Consider the following 26,491-nt stretch of genomic DNA (forward strand, 5'->3'; position numbering starts at 1 on the left):
CATTTCTTCGCATTGAATTTTAATTGCCAAACCTTAGACCATTCTTCTAGCTTCCTCAGATCCTTTTTCATGCTTTCCACTCCCTCCTGGGTGTCCACTCTGTTACAGATCTTAGTATCATCCGCAAATAGGCAAACTTTACCTTCTAACCCTTCGGCAATGTCACTTACAAATATATTGAACAGAATCGGCCCCAGCACCGATCCCTGAGGCACTCCACTACTTACCTTTCCCTCCTCTGAGCGAATTCCATTCACCACCACCCTCTGGCGTCTGTCCGTCAACCAGTTCCTAATCCACCACTTCAGGTCCTATCTTCAGCCCCTCCAGTTTATTTAAGAGCCTCCTGTGGAGAACCGTGTCAAAAGCTTTGCTGAAATCTAAGTAGATTACGTCCATAGCTCGTCCCTGATTCAATTCTCCTGTCACCCAATCAAAGAACTCAATGAGATTCGTTTGGCACGATTTCCCTTTCATAAAACCATGTTGTCTCGGATCTTGCAACTTATTGGCTTCCAGGAAATTCACTATCCTTTCCTTCAGCATCGCTTCCATTACTTTTCCAATAACCGAAGTGAGGCTTACCGGCCTGTAGTTTCCAGCTTCTTCCCTATCACCACTTTTGTGAAGAGGGACCATCTCTGCCATTCTCCAATCCCTCGGAACCTCTCCCGTCTGCAAGGATATATTAAACAAATCTTTAAGAGGACCCGCCAAAACCTCTCTGAGTTCCCTCAATATCCTGGGGTGGATCCCGTCCGGTCCTATGGCTTTGTCCACCTTTAGCTTTTCAAGTTGTTGATACGCACTTTCTTCTGTGAACAGTGCTCTATCCACTTCATTCTCAATTGTACTATTTCCAGTCCATCGCGGTCCTTCTCCAGGATTTTCTTCTGTGAAAACAGAACAAAAGTATCTTTTTAGCAAATATGCTTTTTCTTCATCATTTTCCACATAGCGGTTCGCAGTATCTTTTAGTCTCACAATTCCCTTTTTAGTCATTCTCCTTTCACTAATATACCTGAAGAAATTTTTGTCACCCCTCCTTACATTTCTAGCCATTTGTTCTTCCGCTTGCGCTTTTGCCAGTCGTATCTCTCTCTTGGCTTCTTTCAGTTTCATCCGGTATTCCTCCATGTGTTCCTTTTCTTGAGTTTTTCTGTATTTCTGGAACGTCAACTCTTTAGCCTTTATTTTCTCAACCACTTGCTTGGAGAACCATATCAGTTTCCTTTTTCTCTTGCTTTTATTTACTTTCCTTACATAATGGTTCGTGGCCCTGTTTATAGCTTCTTTCAGCCTGGACCACTGTCCTTCCACTTCTTGTACTTCCTCCCAGCCCATCATCTCCTTCCTCAGGTATTCCCCCATTTTACTAAAGTCAGCACGCTTGAAATCCAGGACTTTGAGTTTTGAGTGGCCGCTCTCCACTTTAGCTGTTATATCAAACCAAACCGTTTGATGGTCACTGCTGCCCAGGTGGGCACCCACTCGGATATTTGACACGCTATCCCCATTTGTGAGCACCAGATCCAGTGTCGCTCCCTCCCTTGTGGGTTCCATCACCATTTGTCTGAGCAAAACACTTTGGAAAGCATCCACGATCCCTCTACTTCATTCCGATTCTGCAGACGGAACCTTCCAATCTACATCCGGCAGATTGAAATCTCCCAGCAACAGCACCTCTCTCTTGCTTCCCAACTTTTGAATATCTGTGATCAGGTCTTTATCTAATTCCTCCAATTGTGTTGGAGGTCTGTAGACAACACCCACGTGGACAGAGTTTCTATCATCTCTTTTTAAGGTGATCCATATCGCTTCTTCCTTTCCCCAGGTCCCTGTCATTTCAGTCGCAGTGATATCATTCCTCACATACAGAGCTACTCCGCCACCTTTACGACCCTCTCTATCCTTCCTAAATAGATTATAGCCTGGTATGTTTGCATCCCATTCATGGGAACCATTTAGCCACGTCTCTGTGATTGCAACAACATCCAAGTCTGCCTCCAACATCAGGGCCTGAAGGTCATGAACTTTATTGCTTAGACTGCGAGCATTTGTGGTCATCGCTTTCCATCTACATTTCCTGGTATGCGTTTCAACATTAGTGATTTGGGGGTTTCTTTTCTCTTTGGGTACCTTCATATCTTTTTGTTCCACTTTTATTATTTTTTCTTTGGCTTCCGTTCTGTTTTCAAGAACATCACAGTGCTGTAATGGAGTAAAAGAATTTTGTAGGGGCAACACTTGTGAGGTCGGATGTTTTCTTGTCACATAACAAAGTCTGCCTGAGCCTACAGTGATCCATCTATTTTTAGGTGGTTTTATCCTTTGTGGTAGTGGTGATAATTTGGTATGATTCTGTGCAGTATGATATTGTGCGGTCCTAGATGCTGCTTTAAGTGCATCTAGTTCCTGTTTTACTTTACTGAGCTCATGTTTTAATCTAGTGAGTTGCAGACAGATAGGACAAGCCTTAAGTCTCCAGATAATTGGTCTTGAAACTAAAGCACCACAATTATTACAGAGAATAAAAGTCATCCTGATTGGTTGAAATGGGTATGAACAGGTGTGATATAGTGAGAACAGCAGCCTATGGATCTGCTGGCTGAGATTCTTATTATTAGAGCAGTAATCCTTAGCTGGTGAGTAGAAGACTGGGGATTCCTGTGATAATGAGGGGTTTTCTTTTCAGAGACAGTTGTAATATGGGTGGAGTTAATTTGTGATAAGTAGTGTATTTGGGGAAGTTATTTATGAAGTGTCCGTCTTGGGGTGGGTGGGTTGAGGGGCAGGGTTGGTGGGCTTAAGCTTAAGACTATAGGAATGTCTCCGCTGTAACCTATCTGAAGAGCTGCACTTAAATTCACCAGAAGAAATGTCCAGGTGTACAGCTCTAAGGATTGGGACATGCAAATCACAATTTTAGCAGAGTATGTAACAAAAACAGGAAAGATATAAAGATATAAATGCAGAATTAAGCCAGAGCAATTCTTATCTGTGTGTATCCTTTAGGCAGGAGTCAGTAAAGACCATGTGGTTTAACTGCTCCTCCTACAACACAAACTATCAGCCTCACCTTAACCTACAGATTTACAAGCCAGATGGGGGAAGGGTACACTTTTAGGGAGCAAACAAAAGATCTAATTCTTTTGGTAGTTTTCAGATTAAACAGATATCAAACCAGTTTAAAACACAGCAAGTAAATCACAATATTAGCAGATATACAGGTATTTTTTCTTTTTTCTAGGAAAGCTTGAGACTATAGGAATGTCTCCACTGTAACCTATCTGAAGAGCTGCACTTAAATTCACCAAAAGAAATGTCCAGGTGCATAGCTCTAAAGATTGGGACATGCAAATCACAATTTTAGCAGAGTATGTAACAAAAACAGGAACTGTATGCGGTACCTGATCGGAAGCCAGTGAAGTGACTTGAGGAGAGGGGTGATATGAGCATATCGGTCCAGGCGGAAGATAAGACGTGCAGCAGAGTTCTGAACGGATTAAAGGGGGGATAGATAGCTAAGTGGGAGGCCAGCGAGGAGTAGGTTGCAGTAATCAAGGCGAGAGGTAATGAGAGAGTGGACGAGAGTTCGGGTGGTGTGCTCAGAGAGGAAAGGGTGAATTTTGATGATGTTATAGAGAAAGAAGCGACAGGTCTTGGCTATCTGTTGGATATGCGCAGAGAAGGAGAGGGAGGAGTCGAAGATGACTTCGAGGTTGCGGGCAGATGAGACGGGGAGGATGAGGGTGCCATCGACTGAGATAGAGAGTGGAGGGAGAGGAGAAGTGGGTTTGGGTGGAAAGACAATAAGCTCTGTCTTGGCCATGTTCAGTTTCAGGTGGCGGTTGGACATCCAGGCAGCAATGTCGGATAAGCAGGCCGATACTTTGGCCTGGGTTTCCGCAGTGATGTCTGGTGTGGAGAGATAAAGCTGGGTGTCGTCAGCATAGAGATGATATTGGAAACCATGAGATGAGATCAGCGAGCCCAGGGAAGAGGTGTAGATTGAAAAAAGAAGGGGGTCCAAGGACCCCTTCCCTGAGGAACTCCAACAGAGAGCGGGATGGGGGTGGAGGAAGATCCATGAGAATGTACTCTGAAGGTACAGTGGGAGAGATAAGAGGAGAACCAGGAGAGGACAGAGCCCTGGAACCCAAATGAGGACAGTGCGGCAAGAAGTAAATTATGATTGACAGTGTCAAAAGCGACGGATAGGTCAAGGAGGATGAGGATGGAGTAGTGACCTTTGGATTTGGCAAGGAACAGGTCATTACAGACTTTAGTGAGTGCCATTTCTGTCGAGTGTAGAGGGCGAAAACCGGATTGAAGCGGATCGAGGATGGCATGAGAGGAGAGAAAATCAAGGCAGCGGCTGTGAACGGCACGTTCAAGTATCTTGGAGAGGAAGGGTAGGAGGGAGATGGGGCAGTAGTTGGAGGGACAGGTAGGGTCTAGTGATGGTTTTATGAGGAGTGGTGTGACTACAGCATGCTTGAAGGTGTCAGGGACAGTTGCAGTGGAGAGAGAGAGGTTGAGGATATGACAGATGGAGGGAGTGACAGTAGGAGAGATGGTGTTAAGTAAGTTGGTGGGGATGGGGTCAGAGAAACCGGTGGTGCATTTCGAGGAGGAAAGAAGGTTTCCTCTTCGGTGATATTAGGAAAAGAGGAGAAGGAGGCCTGGGTTGGTTGGTTGAGGGAGTGGGTTAAAGGGTGAGGAGGAGGAGGTGGTTTGGTAGTGAATTTGAGGTTGATCTTCTGTACCTTATCGCGAAAGTAGTCAGCCAGTGATTGAGGAGAGAGTGGGGGTGGGGGGGTGGGAGCGGAGGGCACTTTGAGGAGGGAGTTAAGGGTGGCGAAGAGACGACGAGGGTTGGAGCTGAGGGAATTAGATAATTGGGTGTAATAGTCCTGTTTGGCAAAGAATAGTGAGGACTGGAAGGAGGATAGCATGAATTTGTAATGAATGAAGTTGGTATGGGTGCGAGATTTCCTCCAGAGGGGTTCAGCAGATTGGGCGCAGGAGCGAAGGTATCGGATGCAAGGGGTCAGCCAGGGCTGGGGATTAGTATGCCTTGTGGGACGGGAGATGGATGATGCAAGGGTGTCCAGAGCAGATGAGAGAGTGGCATTGTAAGCGGAGACAGCCTTGTCAACAGACTCGGAGGACATGATGGAGGGGAGGAGATTAGAGATACTAGAGGATAAGGTGGGAGGGTTGACGGCCTGGAGATTCCTGAAAGTAGTGGTTAGTGTAGGGCGGGACTGAGGGGGAGTGTGATGAAGTGTGAAGGTGATCAGGTGATGATTTGATAGAGGAAGAGCTGAGGCGCAGAAGTTGGAGGGTGAGCAGGTAGAGGAGAGGACGAGGTCAAGACAATGGCCAGTTTGGTGAGTAGGGGTGGTGGAGCTCAGCTGGAGGTTGAAGGAGGATGTCAGAGTGAGGAACTGAGAAGCGTAAGAGTCGGATAGGTCATCAGCGTGTATGTTAAAGTCTCCAAGAATGAGGGATGGAGATGAGGGTTCAAGAAAAACGGAGAGCCATGCATCGAAGTCGGTAAGGAAGGAGGGGAGGGACTTATCAGGGGGGGCGGTAAATGACTGCAACTCTGAGTGACAGCGGGTAGAATAGACGGATGGATTGAACTTCAAAGGATGAGAAGCAGTGAGACTGCGGTAGGAGGAGGAGTTGAAAACTACAGGCGGGCGAAACTCGACACCTCCTCCGCAGGGAGTGTGGGAGAAAAGATAACCTCCATGGCATAGGGCCGCGACTGAGGCAGAATCATCGGGGGTGAGCCAGGTTTCAGTTAGGGTGAGCAGTTGAAGGGAACGGGAGATGAAGAGATCATGAGTGAAGGAAAGTTTGTTGCACACAGAGCGGGCATTCCACAGGACACACGAGAAGGGGAGGGAAGAGGGGGAGAGGAAGGGAATAGAGATGAGATTGGAGACATCCCAGAATCGTTTGTATGGATGAGATGAGGACAGGTGTGGGGGACCTGGAATTGGATTGATGTCTCCGGCGGATAGCAGGAGAAGGAGCAAGAGGATGCGGAGGAGGGTGGGGGAGGTAGGGCGAGGGGATGAGCTTAGGAGGAATGGGGATGGACTAATGGCAGGAAGTAAGTGTTGAAGGTTGAGAGCTAGGAGGGAAGGGGGATAGGAGAGATGGTGAGGTGGTGAGGGACGGGGGTGGGTAGGGTAATGCAGAAGTGAGCAGGATGGGAGAGGACATGGATGGGCAATGAGTTCCTACGGTAGACAGCGGTAGGGGGAGGGGGAAAAGATTAGGAAGGAAGAGGGCGATGAAGAGAATGTGCATAGGGGCCATGAGTAGTGACTGAGGTGTTTACGGGTGCATATATCGTGACTGAGGTGTTAAGCAACAGATAGACCAGGAAAGCCGGACTGGAGGCTTAAAACTGGAGCAGCAGGCAATAACTTGGAACAGAAGGGCAGGGGCAGGTAGGTTGATGGGCAGGGGCAGGTAGGTTGATGGGCAGGGGGCAGGCAGGTTGATGGTCTGGGAGGCAGGCAGGTGATGGGTGAGCTGGCAGGCAGGTAGGTTAATGGGTTGGCAAGCCAGCAGGCGGGGAGGCAGTTAGTCAGTTGTGCAGGCTTGAAGGCAGGCAGGTAGTTGATGGGCTGACAAGCAGGCAGGTTGGTCGATGGCAGGTAGGCTGGGGCAGATGCGATGTGACTGGAACAAGCGGACTGGAACAGGTTGGAATGGACGGACTGGAACAAGCTGGAACAGATGGACGGACGGATGGACTGGAGCAGTAGGACTGGAACAAGCTGGAACAGATGGATTGGAACCAGCTGGAACAGACGGACAGGAACAAGCTGGAATAGATGGACTGGAACAAGCTGGAACGGGCGGACTGGAACAAGCTGGAACAAGCTGGAACAGATGGACTGGGACAAGTTGGAGCAGAAGACAGCGGAGCAGCAAGTTGGAACGGGCGGACTGGAACAAGCTGAAACAAGCTGGAACAGATGGACTGGGACAAGTTGGAGCAGAAGACAGCGGAGCAGTAGGATTGGGACACGCTGGAACAGACAGACTGGAACAAGCTGGAACGGATGGACTGGAACAAGCTGGAACAGACGGACTGGAACACACTGGAACAAGCTGGAACGGATGGACTGGAGCAGGTTGGAGCAGAAGACAGCGGAGCAGCAGGACTGGAACACGCTGGGACAGATGGACTGGAACAAGCTGGAATGGACGGACTGGAACAAGCTGGAACAGATGGGCTGGGACGAGCTGGAGCAGAAGACAGCGGAGCAGCAGGACCGGAACAAGCTGGAACAGACGGACTGAGACAAGCAGGAGCAGAACAAAGCAGAGCAGCAGACTGGAACAAGCTGGGATAGACGGACTGGAACAGGCTGGAGCCGAAGGACAGGAGCAAGCTGGAACAAAAGGACCGGTGGCAAATGGGCAGGGCGGCAGGGCAGAGGCAAGGACCAGAGCCAGCAGGGATCACAAGGACATGAAAGGTGGGCCTGAGGGAGAGGATCAACACGAGGGCCTAGGGATCAGCTGCCCCAGGTCTCCTGGCTCCCCACGCCAGAAGGATCAACACGAGGGCCTAGGGAACAGCTGCCCCAGGTCTCCTGGCTCCCCATGCCAGAAGGATCAGTGCTGCAATCAAGAAGACGGCCAGCAGCACTCCCAGGCACCGACGTCCATGCAGATGAGCTGCCACCCGCTGCCTCGCCACCCTACCTCAATCTCCCGGCCCACATGGCACCGGCCACCATGCAGCGGAATGGAGGAAGAACGGCTGCCATGTGGACGTGCGGTCCTGCGGCGCACAGCCTCCCATTGATCGCACTGCTCCCGCTGCTCTGAATCTTGCACCCCGCACCGCTTGCCTCTCGCCTCTCCGCCTGTTCCGGCCAGCAACGTGAAGCAGGAGGCGCAGGAACCAGGTTCCGCAGACCCAGGCCAGTGCCCAGGCCAGCCCAGCCGAGACCAATGGAGAGGTCACGGTCGGACACCGATCCGACGCCGATCCGACACCTATCCGACACCCAGAGCCTCCCACAATACGGGGATGGAGGAAGTCGATGGCGGGACCGGTAGGGAAGGGATCCAGGCGATCGGGCTCACGGAGCTGGTTACAAGGCTGCCTGTTGGTCGGCCATCTTGGAAAATGCATGATAAGATTTGGAGAATCAAAATACACACTTTATGCCCCTGAACAATTAAAAGTTTTTCTAGATTTGAAAAGGCTTAAATAATATTGGACATGTAATGTTTGTATGTATGTTTGTTTTAGCTCAAATAAGCCCTATGTTGACATAGGCACCGAGGCAGCCGAACAAGAAAGGCACATAGTAACATAGTAGATGACGGCAGAAAAGACCTGCATGGTCCATCCAGTCTGCCCAACAAGATAAACTCATATGTGCTACTTTTTGTGTATACCCTACCTTGATTTGTACTTGTCCTCTTCAGGGCACAGACCGTATAAGTCTGCCCAGCACTATCCCCGCCTCCCAACCACCAGCCCCGCCTCCCACCACCGTCTCTGGCACAGACTGTATAAGTCTGCCCAGCACTATCCTCGCCTCCCAACCACCAGCCCCGCCTCCCACCACTGTCTCTGGCACAGACCGTATAAGTCTGCTCAGCACTATCCCCGCCTCCCAACCACCAGCTCTGCCACTTAATCTCGGCCATGCTCCTGAGCCCGTTATATGGGCTGAAGCCAGTAGGCAGAGATGGATGCCATACTGGTTCACATAAAATAATAGCAAACGCTATTGAAAACAATAGCAAAAAGATTATTAGAAACTAGGAAAGAAGGCCCATTTCTCAGAGCAATGAAACGGGCGCTAGCTTTTTTTTTGGGGGGGGGGGGGTGACTCACATACGGAGAACAGTGGCGATTTTCCTGGGCCGCCCCTTGGCTCGTCGCCATTGTAGCTGGTTCATGCGCCGCCGCTGTTGTTAGCATTGTCGTAGCTCTGTGTGGGTGGCGATTTTCCTGGGCCGCCCTCGACGTCATCGCGTTTTGACGTGAGGGCGGAGCACAGGTACAGTAATAAAACTCACCCTCAACATTTGCTCCGCCCTCGATGTCATGACGTTTGACGCGAGGGCGGGGCCTGGTGGCTTCATCACCACGAACCTTCGAACCTGAAGGAACTGAAGTCAGTGGCTTGGCTTCACTGACGTCAGTGTCCTCAGAACGTTGAGGGTGAGTTTTATTATAGTAGATAAGGGACTTTTTTTTTTTTTTTTTACATTTATATCACACATTATCCCAAGCAAATTCTGATTCAATGTAGCGTACATTTGAAAATACAGTGAGACAGAATAATAGAATTTAGTTAGATCATGGGTGCAAGTAGATGGATATATCTGAAACATTTAACAAACACTTCTGTCACTTACTGATCTCCTTCAGGCAGGGACATATTGTACCTAAATTTTAATCTCCACTGTACAATCCTTCGCACACACAGTAGCCACTATAAAAAAATTATTCTCAGCAAAGAAAGGGTTAACTACAGCTTCATGACACAGAAAAAGAGCAGACTTTCTATCAGAGACCATGGGAAGCAAAGGTAAAATTAGATCTTACCTGCTAATTTTCTTTCCTCTAGACCCTCCAGACCGGTCAAGACGCGTGGGTTATGTCCTCCTACAAGCAGAGGGAGACTGAGAAAACACTAAGCTTTTGAAGCCTGTATATATAACCTGTGCAGAACCTCCACTAGCCAGTATAACCCTGACAAAGCAGAGAAACAAAAAACACTAACAACAACTAGCAACCCTGTACGTGGTCACAGTAAACTGCAAAAACAAGAAACATCTTCTGCTTGCTCTTATGGAAACATGGTCCTTTGCCTTTGATAAAACAGTTGGGCTTCTACAGGTGGACTATCAAAGAAGAGCCCCACCTGTCCCAGACTCCTATCACAAAACAGAAATAAACAGTCTGCAATTAGAGAAACAACAATCTACAGCTGCCAAGAATTATCCAACAAACACACCTCCTGGCCTCCAATACAGACAGGGCGGGCTCTTGACCGGTCTGGAGGGTCTAGAGGAAAGAAAATTAGCAGGTAAGATCTAATTTCACCTTCCTCAGCGACCCTCCAGACCAGTCAAGACGCGTGGGACGTACCAGAGCAGTAACTAACTTACGGGAGGGACCTACTAAGGCCAGAGGTCAAAACTGCTGCCCCAAAGCGCACCTCGTCCTTTGCATGCACAGGAATCCTATAATGCTTCACACAGGAATGCAATGAAAACCAAACCGCAGCCCGACAAATATCTAACGGAGAAATTATATTATTCTCCGCCCACGAGGCTGCCATTCCCCTAGTGGAATGAGCAGACCAGCCCCTAGGCACCACAGGACCCTTCAAGTAAGCAGATGCAACTGCCTCCTTCAACCACTGTGCTATGGTCACCTTAGGAGCCGCTGCACCCTTCTTTGGGCCACCATGAAGAATGAACAAACGGTCAGAGGCTCTGAAGTCCTGAGTTCCAGAGAGATAACAACTCAAAACTCTCCTGACATCCAGCTTGGCAATACCACACTGCTCCGAATCTCCAGCCATATCATCCAACACTGGCAGAGAGATGACCTGATTAACATGGAACTCGGAACCACCTTCGGCAAAAAAGGAAAGCACCATCCGCAACGAAACCTTTCCCTCAGAAAGGACAAAAATGGTTCCCTACAAGACAAAGCCTGAAGCTCTGAAACCCTCCGTGCTGAAGTAATCGCCACCAACAAGACCGTCTTTAAAGATAAATCCTTACAAGATGCCGATACCAGAGGCCCAAACGGAGGCCTGATCAAAGCATCCAAAACTAGCTTCAAATCCCACGGAGGCACCATCCGTCACTGAGGCGGACGCAGCAACTTAACACCCTTCAAAAAACGCACTACCTCAGGCACAGAAGCGAAGGATTTTCACTGAAGCTTCCCACGAAAACATGACAAAGCTGCCACCTGAACCTTCAGTGTAGACAAGGCCAGACCCCTATCAACACCATCGTGCAAAAATTCCAAAACTTCCGCCACCGAAGAGCGAAACGGCCGAACCCGATGGTCTTCACACCAGTGCTCAAAGATTCTCCAAACCCGGACATACGCCAAGGAAGTGGATCGTCTACGGGAACTCAACATCGTAGCAAAGCCACTGGACGAAAGCCCCTTCTTCAACTTGTGCCGCTCAAGAGCCAAGCCGTAAGCAAAAACCGAGCCGGATCCGGCATGATTATCGGGCCTTGACACAGAACTGATCCTAACACAGGCAGGGCCGCCGCCCCTGCCAACCGCACCAGGTCTCCGTACCATGGTCGACACCGCCAATCCGGAGCCACCAGAATCACCCGACCGGAGTGATGTTCGCTGCGCTATATTACTCGACCGACTAACAGCCACGGAGGAAACACATACAGCCACTCCCGAGGCCAAGGCAACAGAAGAGCATCGATTCCCTCCGCTCGAGGGTCTCTTCAGCGACTGAAAAAATCTCTGAACTTGCGCATAGCGAGCCGTTGCCCTAAGATCTATCACCGAAAGTCCCCAGACCGACACAACTCGCTGGAACACTGACCGAAGAAAAGACCACTCTCTGGGATCTAGAGTGTGCCTGCTGCGATAAACTGCATCTATGTGACCTACCCCGGCCACATGCGCTGCCAAGAGAGCCTGAAGATGAGTTCAACTGCGCCACCAAGGCTCTTCGTCCCCCCTTGACGGTTGACATACACTACTGCCATGGCGTTGTCGCAGAGCACTCGGACTGCCTTGTGGCGAACTACCGACGGCAAGGCCTGGAGCGCCACCCGAATGGCCCGAGTTTCCAGCCGGTTGATGGACCACTCTGCTTCTGCCCGAGACCACCGGCCTTGAGCTACCTGACCGAGACAATGTGCCCCCAACCTTGCAGACTGGCATCCGTGACCATTACCAGCCCCTGTGGGGACTCCAACGGCATTCCTTTTCCCAAATTGCGCGGGTTGAGCCACCAGTGCAGAAAACACATCTCCAAGTCCTGCGACAGAGGGGACCAACGACTGAGCAGAGCTGACTGTACCTGACGCATGTGCGCCCTGGCCCACGGAACTACCTCTATGGTCGCCGCCATCAGGCCCAGGACCTGACGATAAGTACGGGCTGTCGGCGCCTTCTCTGCAAGGAACCGATGAATCGTACCCTGCAACTTGGAACCAAAAGGCTGCACGAAGGAAAGTGAAGATAAGCTTCCGTCAAATCCAGGGAAGTGAGAAACTCTCCTTTCCGGACCGCACCAGTGACCGACCGCAACGTCTCCATCCGGAAAGAGGGCACCTTGAGTGCCGTATTGACCCTTTTGAGATCTAAAATGGGACGAAAAGTGTCCTCTTTCTTGTGGACCACAAAATAGATCAAATAGCACCCCGAGCGTTGCTGATCTGAAGGAACAGGAACCACGGCTCCCAACGCGAGCAGCCACCGCAGAGTGTCCCTCACTGCTGCCCTCTTGCTCCAAGACCGACAGAGGGATTCCAGAAACACTTCGGGATAACAGCTTTCGAATTCCAGCGCATATCCGCCTCGAAACACCTCGAGAACCCACTGATCTGACCTGATTTGGGCCCAGCTCTGGTAAAACAGACTCAGCCGAGCCCCAACATGCACCAGAGCCTGAGCCCGCACACCTTCATTGGGAATTGCGGCCTGAATACTAACCTCCCGCGGAAAAGCCACGCCCTCCGCGACGACTCTCACGAAAGAACTGTGTGCGCTGGAAAAACCGACCCCTAGAGGTCCTACTACTATTAAACATTTCTATAGCGCTACTAGACTTACGCAGCGCTGTATAAATTAACATGAAAAGACAGTCCCTGCTCAACAGAGCTTACAATCTAAATTGGACAGACGAACAGACAGCTAGGGGTAGGTCCCACTCGATCTGCCCGGCCTATACCGCTGAGCCTCCCTAAACCGTCCCCGAGAGGAACTAGCTCTGGCCCCTGCCTTGAACCGAAAATCTGGAGCCATAGAACCTTGGTATCACTAAGACCTCACACTAACTTGTCCAAATCTTCTCCAAAGAGCATAGCTCCCTTAAGTGGCAGAGAACACAACTTAGCCTTAGAAGCCGCATCCGCGATCCAACCTTGTAAACCGAGGGCCCTACGCGCTCCCACAACCATAGCCATATTTTTGTCTGAAGTACGCAACAAATCATAAAATGCCTCAGACAAAAAGGATGAACCCATGTCCAAGTTGGCTAACTCCTGACCCCCCAGAAGAACCAACATCTACCGAATCATCCAGGAGCTTCTCGGCCCAACGAAAACATGCCCGAGTTACCAGACCCCCACAAACCGAGGCCTGCAGGGCTAGAGCCAACAAAACAAAACTACGCTTGAGAAAAGATCCCAACCTCCTATCCTGAGGATCACGGAGGGCCGTTCCTCCATCAACCGGGATAGCCGTAGCTATAATTACTGCCGTCACTACTGCATCTACCGTGGGAGCCTTAAAGGAATCCCTATCTTCCTGAGGGAGGGGATAAAGCCTCGCCATTGCCTTTGCCACCTTACACAGCAAATCCCATTCCTGACAAATCATCTCCCGGAGATCCTTGTTCATAGGGAAGGATCACGCCTGACGCTGAATGCCCTTCACCAACGGATCCTGGCCAGTTTCCCCCAAAGCCACCTCAGGACCAAACTGAAGGGTGGACGACACCCGATCTATGAGTTCTGACAGCTCATCTCTATGGAAAATCCGCACTACTGAAGGATCCTCTCCAGGAATCCAACAATCCTGCTCCTGAGAGCCGTCAATTCCATCTGACTCCCCCAGATCACTAAGCGCAGCTTCTGCAGCTACAGGAGAAAAACAATGCCTGTCCTCTGACCACTCTAACCGCGGTCTCTCAGCCAAGACGGAAACAGCCCCCTCTTCCAATTGGGGGGGGGGGGGTCCCGATCTCCAGGCCTGATACCGCGTCCAGACAAAATCTGGAGGAAAGCCCACCATTCCTGGACTGTCATTAGGCCCTTTTGTGCCAAAAACGGAGGCCACAGGCCCAAAAACAGCTGGCTCCACGGGCCGCGTCGGAGTCAAGATGGCGGCTGTTCCCGCCGAAACTGTTCCCGCTGACAGCGGTCCTGCCTACGCTCCCGCTGACCCGGAGACTCCCAACACCATCGATCCCTCCGAGGTCAAGTCGGGGGAAGCCGCAGCCACCTTTATAGGCGCTAAGCGCCCGGCGCCTCTACCCCTCACAAAATTGGTGTGTGGGCAAACGTTATACAGCCAAAAAAAAAAAAAAACCAGAGGTTCAGTGCCTATTCATAATCAGTACTTGTGACGAAACACAGGATTTCATGCCTGTGATTTGTTTAGTCAGCAGGTGGTGTCTGACCTCTGCTTTAAAGTTGCTCCAGAGAGGTGACTTTTCCTTTCAGTTTAAGCCCTGAGGGAAAGTAACCTGCACTGCTATTGGCCAAATAGTGCTAATGCTCTGGGCTCTGATTGGCCCTGAAGTACAAAATCCAGCCAGAGGGTGCTCAATTCCACCAGTGTCAGAGAGGAAGGGTTGATAGTAAAGATCTCTGCACTGAGACCATGTTCAAATCCTGTGAGTGGTTATATTCCTGAACTCCCCTGAACTGGAAAAGAAGCTGAAGCTGATAGCAATTCTTGGTGAAAGACAGGGTCTCTATCACAACAGACTGCTTGTCATCCCATGGGAGATATTTTGATGAGTCTTTATGGAGGAAGTCTCCTTGTCTGGCCTTAAGACTGAACAGTTTCCACATATTTGACGTTCTTGCACCAATTCTCAAAGATATTCAAATAGAGTTTGCCATCAGATGAAAAATTGTTAGAAGAACAACAGAAAATGATTCCAACTTTGTGAAAGCCTTCTTTGTAATTAGACAGGATGACAATGATAAGCAAGATAAAGATGAAGCTGCAAGTGATGAATTAGACGGCACTATTTCTAATGCAAATAATAATGACAATAATGGTGATAAAATACTCTTTGCTATATGAAAGTCAAGTGTTTCAGAGATTCCCTTGATCATAACCTGTAGACCCAGTCAGAAGACATAAGTAATGTTGCAACCTGGCCTGATCTGAAGCAACATTTTATCAGACTGAATAATCCACTTTCTGCTAGTGCAGCTGTTGAACATCTTTTTGGCTGTGCTAGATTAATGGCTCACAAGGACACTTTGCATGAGTGACAGTCATTTTTAAAAATGTAGTTTTACTAAAAGCAAAGTGGATTGAATTGTAGAGCAATAAAGTTGTTGGGATAAAAACGTAATCAATAGTTGCATTTACTGTAGTTACGGTGTTTTTACATTTTACTCAAAAAGTATTATATTAGGCAATAACTTTTTTTTACTTAAGTAAATTTTTTAATGTGTTCTTCACTGTACTTTTTACTTTTACTTAATTATTAAAATATACATTTAGGGCCCTGTTTACTAGTGCACGCTAAATGCTAAAGACACATAGAGGGGCATAATCGAACGTCGCCGGCCAAATGGATCGCCGGCGATCTATGTTGGCGGCGGCGCTACAGTTGGCCGGAATCGTATTATCGAAAAAGATGGCCAAATGCCTTGAATTTGGCCGGGGTTTGAGATGGCCGGGTTTGTTTTTCAGCGATAATGGAAAGTTATGTCGGCCATCTCAAACTGCAGCCAAATTCAAGGCATTTGGCCATGGGAGGAGCCAGCATTTTTAGTGCACTGGTCCCCCTGACATGCCAGGACACCAACCAGCCACCCTAGGGGTCACTGCGGTGGACTTCAGAAAAGCTCTCACATGCATAGCTCCCTTACTTTGGGAGCTGAGCCCCCCAAACCCACTACCCACAAATGTACTGCACCCACTAAAATTGCTCCAGGGACCTGCATACAGCCTCTAAGACTTATTGCTGCTGTATAACTTTGGCACACCAGTTCACACCTGAAGACTAATCTATCTGAAAAAGTCCTTTCTTGAAATAACCACGTTTACTCACAGTTAACTGCAGATCAGAGGTTATGCCCCACTGGCAAAGAGTCCCCTGGTACTAAGATTAGCAGTAGGTCAGAGCTGGCACAATGGTGTACAATGCCCTCTTTCAGCACCATTCAAGGTAAGAACTACGTTCTTGTGGGTAACACAGGAAAGGGAACTAAAACTGGCTTACAAAAATGGCCACTACCGCATGGACAACAGCAGGAAACAAAACAGGGCACACTCTGACCCAGTTAGCAGGGGAGAAAAGCACCATGGGAGTACAGCCCAGTACCCTACACCCACCACAATACATTGCTAATGTGACTCTGCACTCTGTAGGGCACCTAACAGAAAAGGTGTCACACTCACCCGAGAGCCACATTGCAACCAGGGAAAGGCTGTCGGAGGATACAACACATTCTTAAATTAAAGACTTGTTCCTATTTTGAAGGCTCTTGGTGCTTTTTGTTTGCAAACTTTTTTTTAATAACAGGAATTTGGATTGTAGGAAGGACAGCCAGCAAACATACAACTGTTTATAAACCTAGCTGGTCAAATTCTGACAGCTAGATTTTGGACGACTGGTTGTATAATTAACAAGTTAGGTTAATCTATAAACTTAAAATATCTAGTTATCTCTGGCTCAGCAGCTGTCTATAAAATGTCTTCTAGATTATTCCTAAACTGCTTGCATACATGCACATTGATTAGGTATAATTTTATCTAAGCCTGGGTGGCAATTTGGCTATGTATTACTGAATAATAGTATTTTCAAATTGCTTCTTATAGTAGTCCCTTGAATTCTATCGCAATACCATTAAAGCCTGGCCAGTTAGTCATTGAATTTCTGCCACACAGCATATATCCAATATCATGTAATAAATCTGGAATCTGAGTGCCCTACTACAATGTTTCCAAAGTCCGGTTCTGGAGTACCCCTTGCTAGTCAGGCTATCAGGATATCAACAATGAATATGCATGAACTGCCTCCATTATATGCAAATCTCTGTCATGCATATTCATTGTGGATATCCTGAAAACCTGACTAGCAAGGGGTACTCCAGGATGGGACTTGGGAAACACTGCCCTATTAGACCAACAGCTGGCAGAACATTGGCAAGGTACAGCACAATAGAACGAGAGAAAAGGGCAGATAAGCAGCACCCTATCCCACTCTCCTAACTAATCAACAAGGTATTTTCTTTAATAAAGTTTTTTAAATGGTAAAATGGCAGAATAGGTATATAATATAAAATCAGTACTATCAGAACTTTAAAGGAATAAACACTTCTGAACATAACTGGCATTTACATCTGAATTCTCCCAAAATATAGTTCAATGTACATGTGCATCTAACATAATCTTTCACCATTAGTTAGAAGGCGCTTTACACTTTACTGTCTTACATGTGCCATGGTCTGTTGTAAAAGCTTGCGAGCGTGGATTTCCTGTCCTTGGCCCATAGAAACATAACGTGTCTCAATCTTTAGCCGCTTGCCCAGGGCAATGATGAAATCTGTGGGGTCTGAGCCCATAGACAGGAAGCAGATAAGAGGTGTCCGTGGATCGGATTCCTCCCAGGTCTTTTCCACATCCAGGATCACACCTTCTGCATATTTCCCTCCCATGGAATCCATGATGTACTTTCGAGCCTGAAAAGTAAATTTTAAAAAATTCACAATAAATAATTTAGAGGACATTTCAGTACAGCGTGGTAACCAGGGCTAACATTAGCACGGGCTAACATGCTATTTATTTGCTGCAGGTTCCATTATTTTTAATAGGGCCAGTTACATAGTGCATAACCCATGTTGTAGTGAATGAATGGTCACAGTTGATGACTATTGGATATACTTTAAAGGTTATTGGTTGGCCAGTGCTGCTTGTTTATTAGATAACGTCTTGAAAATATTATGACTAAATTTTCTTAGAGTGTGATAAGAGTTTAAAGGTGAAACTAAAAGAACAGTCAATATGAACAAGAATGGCCAATAGTTGAATATAAGGAAAAAAGTAAATATAGAAGGGAGAGCCTTTGGTGGAGTCTCATGGGAAGGAAAAACCAAGCTCCTCCCACTTTCCTTCCCATAACAAAAGTTGCCAATTCCGTGGTAAAACCATGGAATTGTGCTATTTAATGCTCCTCTCCATGTTTTTTTTGAATGCCTGCAGGTTGCAGCTTTTTGGGCTATTTTTGTCCAGGTTCAGCTTTTTTTTTTTTTTATTGCCACAGCCCGCGGGTTGTCTCCTCATATACTGCTGCCTTCCTATTGGTCCTAATTGGACCAACAGGAGGCGAGATCTGGCCCTTTCAAATGCTGCTGCTGCAGCCTGCATCACATGCTTTTTTTTTTCCTGTACTCTGTCTCTTCTTGAGGACCTTCAGGTTTATTGCAGATGCAGGTGGCTCCAGCACCAATTCAATAATGGTTCCAAGTTTCCATTATTGAATACTAGTGTAATGTCAAGACAGACCTTTGGCGGGTCATTTCCCGCACTCCCACCAAAGTGGGAAAGTCTCCCACTGAGACACCGCAGGTCAGATTGCTTTTTCCCCCACTGCTGCTGCTTCTCTCAGTGAGCAGCAACGGTGGCAAAACAGCTCCTGCCACTCGCTCCCCCTTCCAGCCAGTATCCGTTTCCTGGTCACTGCTGCTTCTCCTGTTGGGCAGCAGCGGCCACGACAAAAAAAAAAAAAAAAAAGCAAGTGCGAGGCCACAGCAGCCTTCGGGCATGCACTGTTAAAAAAAATATATATTTTTATTGATTTTTAACCATCATACAAAACATTGACCATTAACAATAAACAAGATATTTAAGAAACAGTTCAAATCAGCTGTCAATATTTTGAATCAACATCTTTTAACCCCCCACCCTAAGTTAAACCCAATACAACTTATCCATCCCTCCCCTCCCCCAGATCGCACAGATGTAAAGTCTTAATTTAAATCTTTTCTTGCAGTGTCATATGATTGCCAAATTTTCTGATAAATGTGTAGCTGGCCTTTCCTCACCGCCGTGAGTCTTGCCATCAGGTGCAGATAATCTACTCTATCGAGCACCTCTTTAATGGAGGGGGTTTCTACTTTTTTCCAGGCCTTCGCTAATGCCATTTTTGCTGCTACCCAAAATTGAATTGCTAACCTGTGCTCATGTATCCGGCATCTCGGGGGCCTTGAATGTAATAGACAGACATCTACTTGACAAGGATATTCCACCTGTACCACTTTTTTCACTAAGTTGGTTATCTGAGTCCAGTACGCCTGCACTTTTGGGCATTCCCACCAAATATGCAGGAAAGTTCCTCGCCCTCCACATTTTCTCCAGCAATCCGAAGAGGACTGCGGATAAGGCATGCACTGTTGGCTCTGCCGCTCCTCTCTCCTCTCTCTCCTCAACTTCCTGCTCCGGGGGCAGAGAGAGGAGTGGGAGAGCAGACAGCCCATACCTGAAGGCTGCTGTGGCACCATGCTTGCTTTTTTTTTTTTGCGTGGCTGCTGCTGCCCAACAGGAGAAGCAGCAGTGACCAGGAAACAGATACTGGGTGGAAGGGGGAGTGGGAGGCAGAAGGTAGAATGGAAAGTGTGGGGAAGAAATGATAGAGTGAAGACACTGGATAGAAGAGGGGTATAGAGAGAGAAAGAAATGAGTGGAAGGATGGGGAGAGAAGGATGGGACATGGAAAAGGGCTGGAGAGAGAGAGAGAAGCTGCAGAAGAGAAGGATGGGGAGAAAAGGGGGATCCTGGATGGACAGATGGCGAGAGAAAGGGTGGAGATGCTGGATGAAAGGAGGGAGAGAAAGGGGGAAGACTCTGGAAGGAAGGGTAGGGACAGAAACAGGAGAGACACTGAAGGATGGGGAGAGAGAGAGGAGACATGATAAATGGAAAAGGGTAGAGAGAGAGACACACACTGGATGTAAAGAAGCATACAGAGAGACACTGGATGGAAAGAAGGAGATAGAGAGAGACACTGGATGGAAGGATCAGGAGAGGGGGTAGACGTTGGAAGGATCAGGAGAAGGGATAGACACTGGATGGAAGGATGAGGAGAGAAAGAGGGAAAATGGATGGAAGGATGGGAAGAGAAAGACGCTGGATGGAAGGATAGGGAGAGAGGGAAGATGCTGGATAGGATAGGGAGAGAAAGAGGGGTGATGGATGAAAGGATGCAGAGAGAAAGGGGGAGAGACTGGAAGGATGTGGAGAGACAGAGGGGACACTGAACAGAAAAGGGTAGAGAGACACTGGATAGAAGGAGGGGGAGAGAGAGGGAGACACTGGATGGAAGAATCAGGAGAAAGGGTAGATGGGTGGAAGGATGGGGAGAGAAAGTGGGAATACGCTGGATGGAAGGGTAGGGAGAAAAACAGAGGAGATGCTAGATGGAAGGAAAGAAAGAGGGGAGACACTGGAAGGATAGGGAGAGAAAGAGGGGAGCTGCTGGATGGAAAGGGGGAGAGGGCAGAGTAGTGAAATACTGGAGAATAAGAGGAAGGGGCATGGGGAGAACCAGGGTGAGGAAAAGATGAAAAGCCATAGGTAGATGAAGATAAAAGAAGGAAATTAAAGAATGGATAGTAAGAATGAATTAAATCTTAACAGAGAGAGAGGCAGAATAATATTGAAGAAAACAAAGAAAAAGGAGAGAAAATGACAAATGGACAGGAAACCCTGGCAAGAGAGTTAAGAGAAGACAAAGGAAAGCAGAATCAAAAGACTGGGAGCAACACAATTAGAAAAAGTAAATGGTCAGACAACAAAGGTACAGAAAATAATTTATTTTTATTGATAGCTGTGTTAATAAAGGTTAATAAATACAAATAAAACACAAAATAGAAAATAAGGTGATACCTTCACTGATTTTAAAACATTTTTGATTAGCTTTCAGAGACCACCACTTCCTTCCTCAGGTCAGGAGAGGATACCATAACAGCATTATACTGACCTGGCCTGAGGCAGGAGGTTTTGGCCTGTGAAAGCTAAATGAAAAGGGTATTAGGCTATTAAATAAAACATTTTTTGAAATGGCCATGGGTTAGAGGTGTGCCATGGGGTGGAGCCATGTAGAGTGGGTGGAGCCAATGCAGAGTGAGGCGGGGCAGGGCAGGATGTGGACTAAAATCTCCCTCTCAAAAATTGGGACCCCTTGGCAGATCTGTCAAGATAATGTTTAGATGTGCCCTTACATGCCGTGTAAATAAGCTGGCGCATGTAAGTGTGCCAAGTGACACACGTCTTTTATAGTATTCTATAAACTATGCATGTAACTAGGAGACACTCCCATGGCCTACCCATGCTCCACCCAAGTGTATGCTCCCCCCCCCCCCCCCACTTGAAGTTAAGCATTATGGCTTTGGTTCTACTTTATAGAATAGTGCCTGTCAATTAATGGTACCTTTGGTTTTCCGCCTGTTAGAGAAACATGAAGTTTAAAGCACTTTTTTCTTACTATTTTATATATCTTACTGTGCAATATGGAATGATCTTCCACTGAAATCTGTTCTTTAAGAAGTTATTTTTCCTTTCACAAAACGGTGAAGACTTATTTGTTTTCTAACTTCTTTAAGTAGTTGTTTTAAAAAGTCTCTGTAAAACCCAATAAAGTGTATTGGAATCTTTTTGTATCCCGCTTAGAACCTCAATTGAGAGGTATGGAAGGTTATAAGTCCATTATAATATAATATAACATAAGTAGCGCATACCTGTATGTGCAGATTTATTGCCCTGTTAGATTTAGCAATAAATTCATAAATATGAATTTCAGTCCAGTGAAAACCATGTGATGATATAAAATTCAGAATTAATGTTAATTAGAGATTGATAGTGGCAAACAGTGTACCTGAGCAATGGTTCTATCAGGGCACCATGATCTAATCAGCAGAAGGCGCCTAAAGCAATCCAAGGCTTGATCATAACCACCGGGTACAATTTCTTCCTCAGGGCAATCCTTATCAAACCAGAGTTTCCACAGTTTCTCATTTCTTGTGATCTAAAAGCATCAAAGGGAAGGAAATATATGTAACAGTTTCAAAAAAGGCAAAATCAAGCAATAGCTGAATTTCACAAATTCCACACTGTTTAATTAAGGATATGAAGGGGGCAGTTCTATAAGTGTGTGCCACTTTTTAGGGCATCTCGACGCCACATGGTGAGAGTCTGTTCCATAATGGCATCTGGGCAATTGGATTCCATTATATCATAACCTCATAACCTGCTTAACTGACCGTATTCTGTAAATTACACACATAAAGAGGTAGCCCCATCCAGGTGAGTGACCCCTTTGCTTTTACAAGCTATGTCACTTACATGCACCGTTACTGAATACTGCTTGGTCACCATGCTGTCACTGTTTAGTGTTAGTGAACACAAGTGCTAGTATTCAGTACATTTACACATTCAAGCAGGGGCATAGCTAGGTGGAGCCACGGGGGCATGGGCCCCTGCAGATTTAGCCCTGGCCCCCCTGCTTTCAACCCCCCCCCCACCCCGCCGCCAACCCTCCCCCGCTGTCAGGTAGCTTTGCTGGCGGGGGTCCCCAACCCCGCCAGTCGAAGTCCTCTTCAGCACCGGTCTCCGGCGCATTGCTGATCTGGATTCTGTTTCTGTGAGTCCTGACGTCCTGCAAAGGTACCTGGTGGTGGTGGGGGAGAGTTGGCGGCGACGGGAGGGAGGGTTGAAAAGGATGGGGAGGGGGTGCCGGGAGGGGGGGCGGCAGCGCTGGGGGGGGCTAAAGTGTGCCCCCTCACCTCAGGCTCTGGACCCCCCTCCCGCCGAAGTCTGGCTACGCCCCTGCACTCGTGGTATGTAAATGAGCGCATCCAATTATAGCGCTGCCCTTTGCCAGTCAAACTGCGCACACACACAATTTACTTCAATTCTTTAAAGGAGTAAACAAATGTGGACAAAGGGGAGCCGGTTGATATTGTGTATCTGAATTTTCAAAAGGCGTTTGACAAGGTACCTCATGAAAGGCTACAGAGGAAATTGGAGGGTCATGGGATAGGAGGAAATGTCCTATTGTGGATTAAAAACTGGTTGAAGGATAGGAAACAAGAGAGTGGGGTTAAATGGACAGTATTCACAATGGAGAAGGGTAGTTAGTGGGGTTCCTCAGGGGTCTGTGCTAGGACTGCTGCTTTTGAATATATTTATAAATGATTTAGAGATGGGAGTAACTAGCAAGGTAATTAAATTTGCTGATGACACAAAGTTATTCAAAGTCATTAACTCGCGACAGGATTGTGAAAAATTACAGAAGGAACTTACAAGACTGGGAGACTGGGCGGCTAAATGGCAGATGACGTTTAATGTGAGCAAGTGCAAGGTGATGCATGTGGGAAAAAAAAGAACCCGAATTATAGCTACGTCATGCAAGGTTTCACGTTAGGAGTTACGGACCAAGAAAGGGATCTGGGTGTCGTCGTCGATAATACACTGAAACCTTCTGCTCAGCTGCTGCGGCTAGGAAAGCGAATAGAATGTTGGGTATTATTAGGAAAGGTATGGAAAACAGGTGTGAGGATGTTATAATGCCGCTGTATCGCTCCATGGTGCGACCGCACCTTGATTATTGTATTCAATTCTGGTCGCCGCATCTCAAGAAAGATATAGTAGAATTGGAAAAGGTGCAGCGAAGGGCGACTAAGGAGGCTAGGGCTTTTCATCTTGGAAAAGAGATGGCTGAGGGGAGACATGATAGAGGTATAAAAAATAATGAGTGGAGTGGAACAGGTGGATGTGAAGCGTCTGTTCACACTTTCCAAAAATACTAGGACTAGGGGGCACGCGATGAAACTACAGTGTAGTAAATTTAAAACAAATCGGAGAAAATTTTTCTTCACCCAACACATAATTAAACTCTGGAATTCGTTGCCGGAGAACGTGGTGAAGGCGGTTAGCTTGGCAGAGTTTAAAAAGGGGTTAGACGGTTTCCTAAAGGAGAAGTCCATAAACCGCTACTAAATGGACTTGGGAAAAATCCACAATTCCAGGAATAACATGTATAGAATGTTTGTACGTTTGGGAAGCTTTGCCAGGTGCCCTTGGCCTGGATTGGCCGCTGTCTTGGACAGGATGCTGGGCTCGATGGACCCTTGGTCTTTTCTTAGTGTGGCATTACTTATGTACTTATACACAAACAAATATCTTTACTTTGACTGGGACCTTTTATTCTTTTATATGAAGTAAAAGAGTTCAGGGTCAGGATGCAAATATTTTACAAAAAGAAAATGATTTCTGCATCTTTCACTGGTACTAGAGGGGCCAGTGCAGAAAGCCATGTGGTAGAGCTATGAGCAGGGTAGCTGTTCTGCATGATTAGCGAGAAAATATTCTGCAGCATACAGGAAGCTGATAAGATGTAAATTTTAGGTATGGCTAAATCACACTGTTACTGGGAGGAACAGACTGTATGCATACACATTTGTTTCACATAGTAATGACAGCCATGTCATGCAGGCAGTGAATAAAATTGTAGCCTTCCTGTGCAGGCGCAATTGATAATTATAGTGAATCAGCACATTAAAAAATTATAGAAGATGTGTCTATTAATCAGCTCTATTTGTATTTGCGGATTACAGGGGTGCTGTCAAGTTTCTGTCTGAGTCAAACAAACTGAAAGTAAAAATACACATCTGTGAATGCACTTCTAAGGCTGTTAACTGATTGGCATATAGGACTTGTACAATTATAAAAACAAAACATAGCTGTTAAAGTATTATATTGGACAAGAGTAGTTGGGAACTAAGACCACTTCCAGATGGTCTTCTATGGTCTGTGTTCTGCAAATGACAAAAGACAGCTATAGATTAGGGAACTAAGGCCAGGGCTTTGGTCTGTGTCCTGCAAATAGCAAAAGACAGGTGTGGATTAGTGAACAAAGGTCAGTGTCAGATGGCAAAAGACAGATGAAGATCAAATCTGCATATTGTATATCACTTATAATGTACCATGTGTGAGGGTACTGTGCATCTCAAGGGGGAGGGGAAACATCTTAATGTTGAGATTAGCAAATTAAATACTATTAGCAATACTTTGGGTTATAAACGATTGCCCCAAGATTGCAACATATTTAACTACCTATATGTGGCTGGCATGATGGCAAATTGCCAACCAGTGTTTAAGCATAAATGACCATAATCTGCACAGAGTGGCAGGTGCAGCTTCGCTTTGTTGGGTAGACTCGATGGACTATGCAGGTTTTTATCTGCCGTCATTTACAGCGTTATATGTGTAAAATGTGGATGCACGGGAAAAGTGTGACTACTTTTTATGTGATCTGTGCAAAATTGTTCTTGAGGATGTACTTTGGTAAGAGTGGAGGCAGTTGTAATGTGCATACATATTTTATAAAATATGAGAGAATTTGAATGTGCAGCACTTATTCTGTTTTTATATATTGCCCAATGCAAAAAGAAAATTTGTGGTTTCTTATTCTGCTTATGTTTATTTTAGTACTTAATATACCACTTTTCACAGTCAACTTTTTACCCATGTTCCCCTCCCCGTCCCAAACAGTTGGGGAGGGGGGTTGAGGGATCCTCTCCTAGCTAGTTCTCTCCAGACAGTATAGTTTATTTACATAGGGTTACCATCAGTGTTCTCTCTAAGCTGAGCATGTGAGCGATTGCTAATAGAAACCAGGAGCATCGCTCACGCAACGTCAATATTCTTTCACTGTGTCCAGATTGCTGTTCGGCTGCCTTGCGTCATGCTGACTACGATGTGCACTCTTCCTGCTTCCTGCAGTGGAATTGTCGCAAGTGCTGCCTCGCTTTCCCTTTCGTCTTATCTTGCTTTCCTCCCTCCTGCAGTGACCAGACAATTGCAGCTGGTAGAGGAGAGCATCGCAAGTGCTGAGTAAGGAGCTCATTTTCGAAAGAGAAAAATGTCTAAAAAGTGGCATAAAGCAGCATTTGGATGTTTTTCTCACAAAAACGTCCAAATCAATATTTTCAAAACCAATTTTTAGACGTTTTTCTATTAAGTCCGTCAGACGTGCATTCAAAACACAAGGGGGCATGTCAGAGGTGTGTTAAGGTGGGATTTGGGCATTCCTAAGACTTGGACATTTTACAGCCATAATGGAACAAAACAAAACAGTCCAGAACTAAAAATGTTTTGAGCTAGACCTGTTTTTATAACGAAGAAGGCACAAAAGGGTACCCTAAATGACCAGATGATGGCTGGAGGGAATCAGGGGTGACCCCCCCAATACACCCACAGAGGTCACTGACCCCCTCCCCCCCCCCAAAAAAAAAGTGTGAATAAAAATATGACTTCTCAGCCTTTATTACAGCCTCAGATGTTAGAGCCAGGTCTATTACAGCAGCATGTAGGTCCCTGGAGTAGTGTAGTGGTCAGTGCAGTGCACCAGGGCTTGGGGGACTCAGGTCCCTATCTCCCTCTACCTGTCACATTTGTGGTGGAAACTGTAAGCCCTTCAAAACTCACCAGAAACCTACTGTACCTACACATAGG

General features: G+C 46.9%; 1 protein-coding gene across 1 annotated transcript in view; it reads right to left on the reverse strand.

Moving 5' to 3' along the window:
- The window catches only part of DNAH5 (dynein axonemal heavy chain 5), a 925,453-nt gene that overhangs the window by 124,187 nt on the left and 774,775 nt on the right, over window positions 1-26,491 (reverse strand). Inside the window, 2 exon segments of the mRNA XM_030220396.1 lie at window positions 17,416-17,661; window positions 21,852-22,001. Coding sequence (XP_030076256.1) covers window positions 17,416-17,661; window positions 21,852-22,001 — 396 coding nt within the window.

This window comes from Microcaecilia unicolor, chromosome 1, assembly GCF_901765095.1.
Source record: "Microcaecilia unicolor chromosome 1, aMicUni1.1, whole genome shotgun sequence".
Lineage (NCBI taxonomy): Eukaryota > Metazoa > Chordata > Amphibia > Gymnophiona > Siphonopidae > Microcaecilia > Microcaecilia unicolor.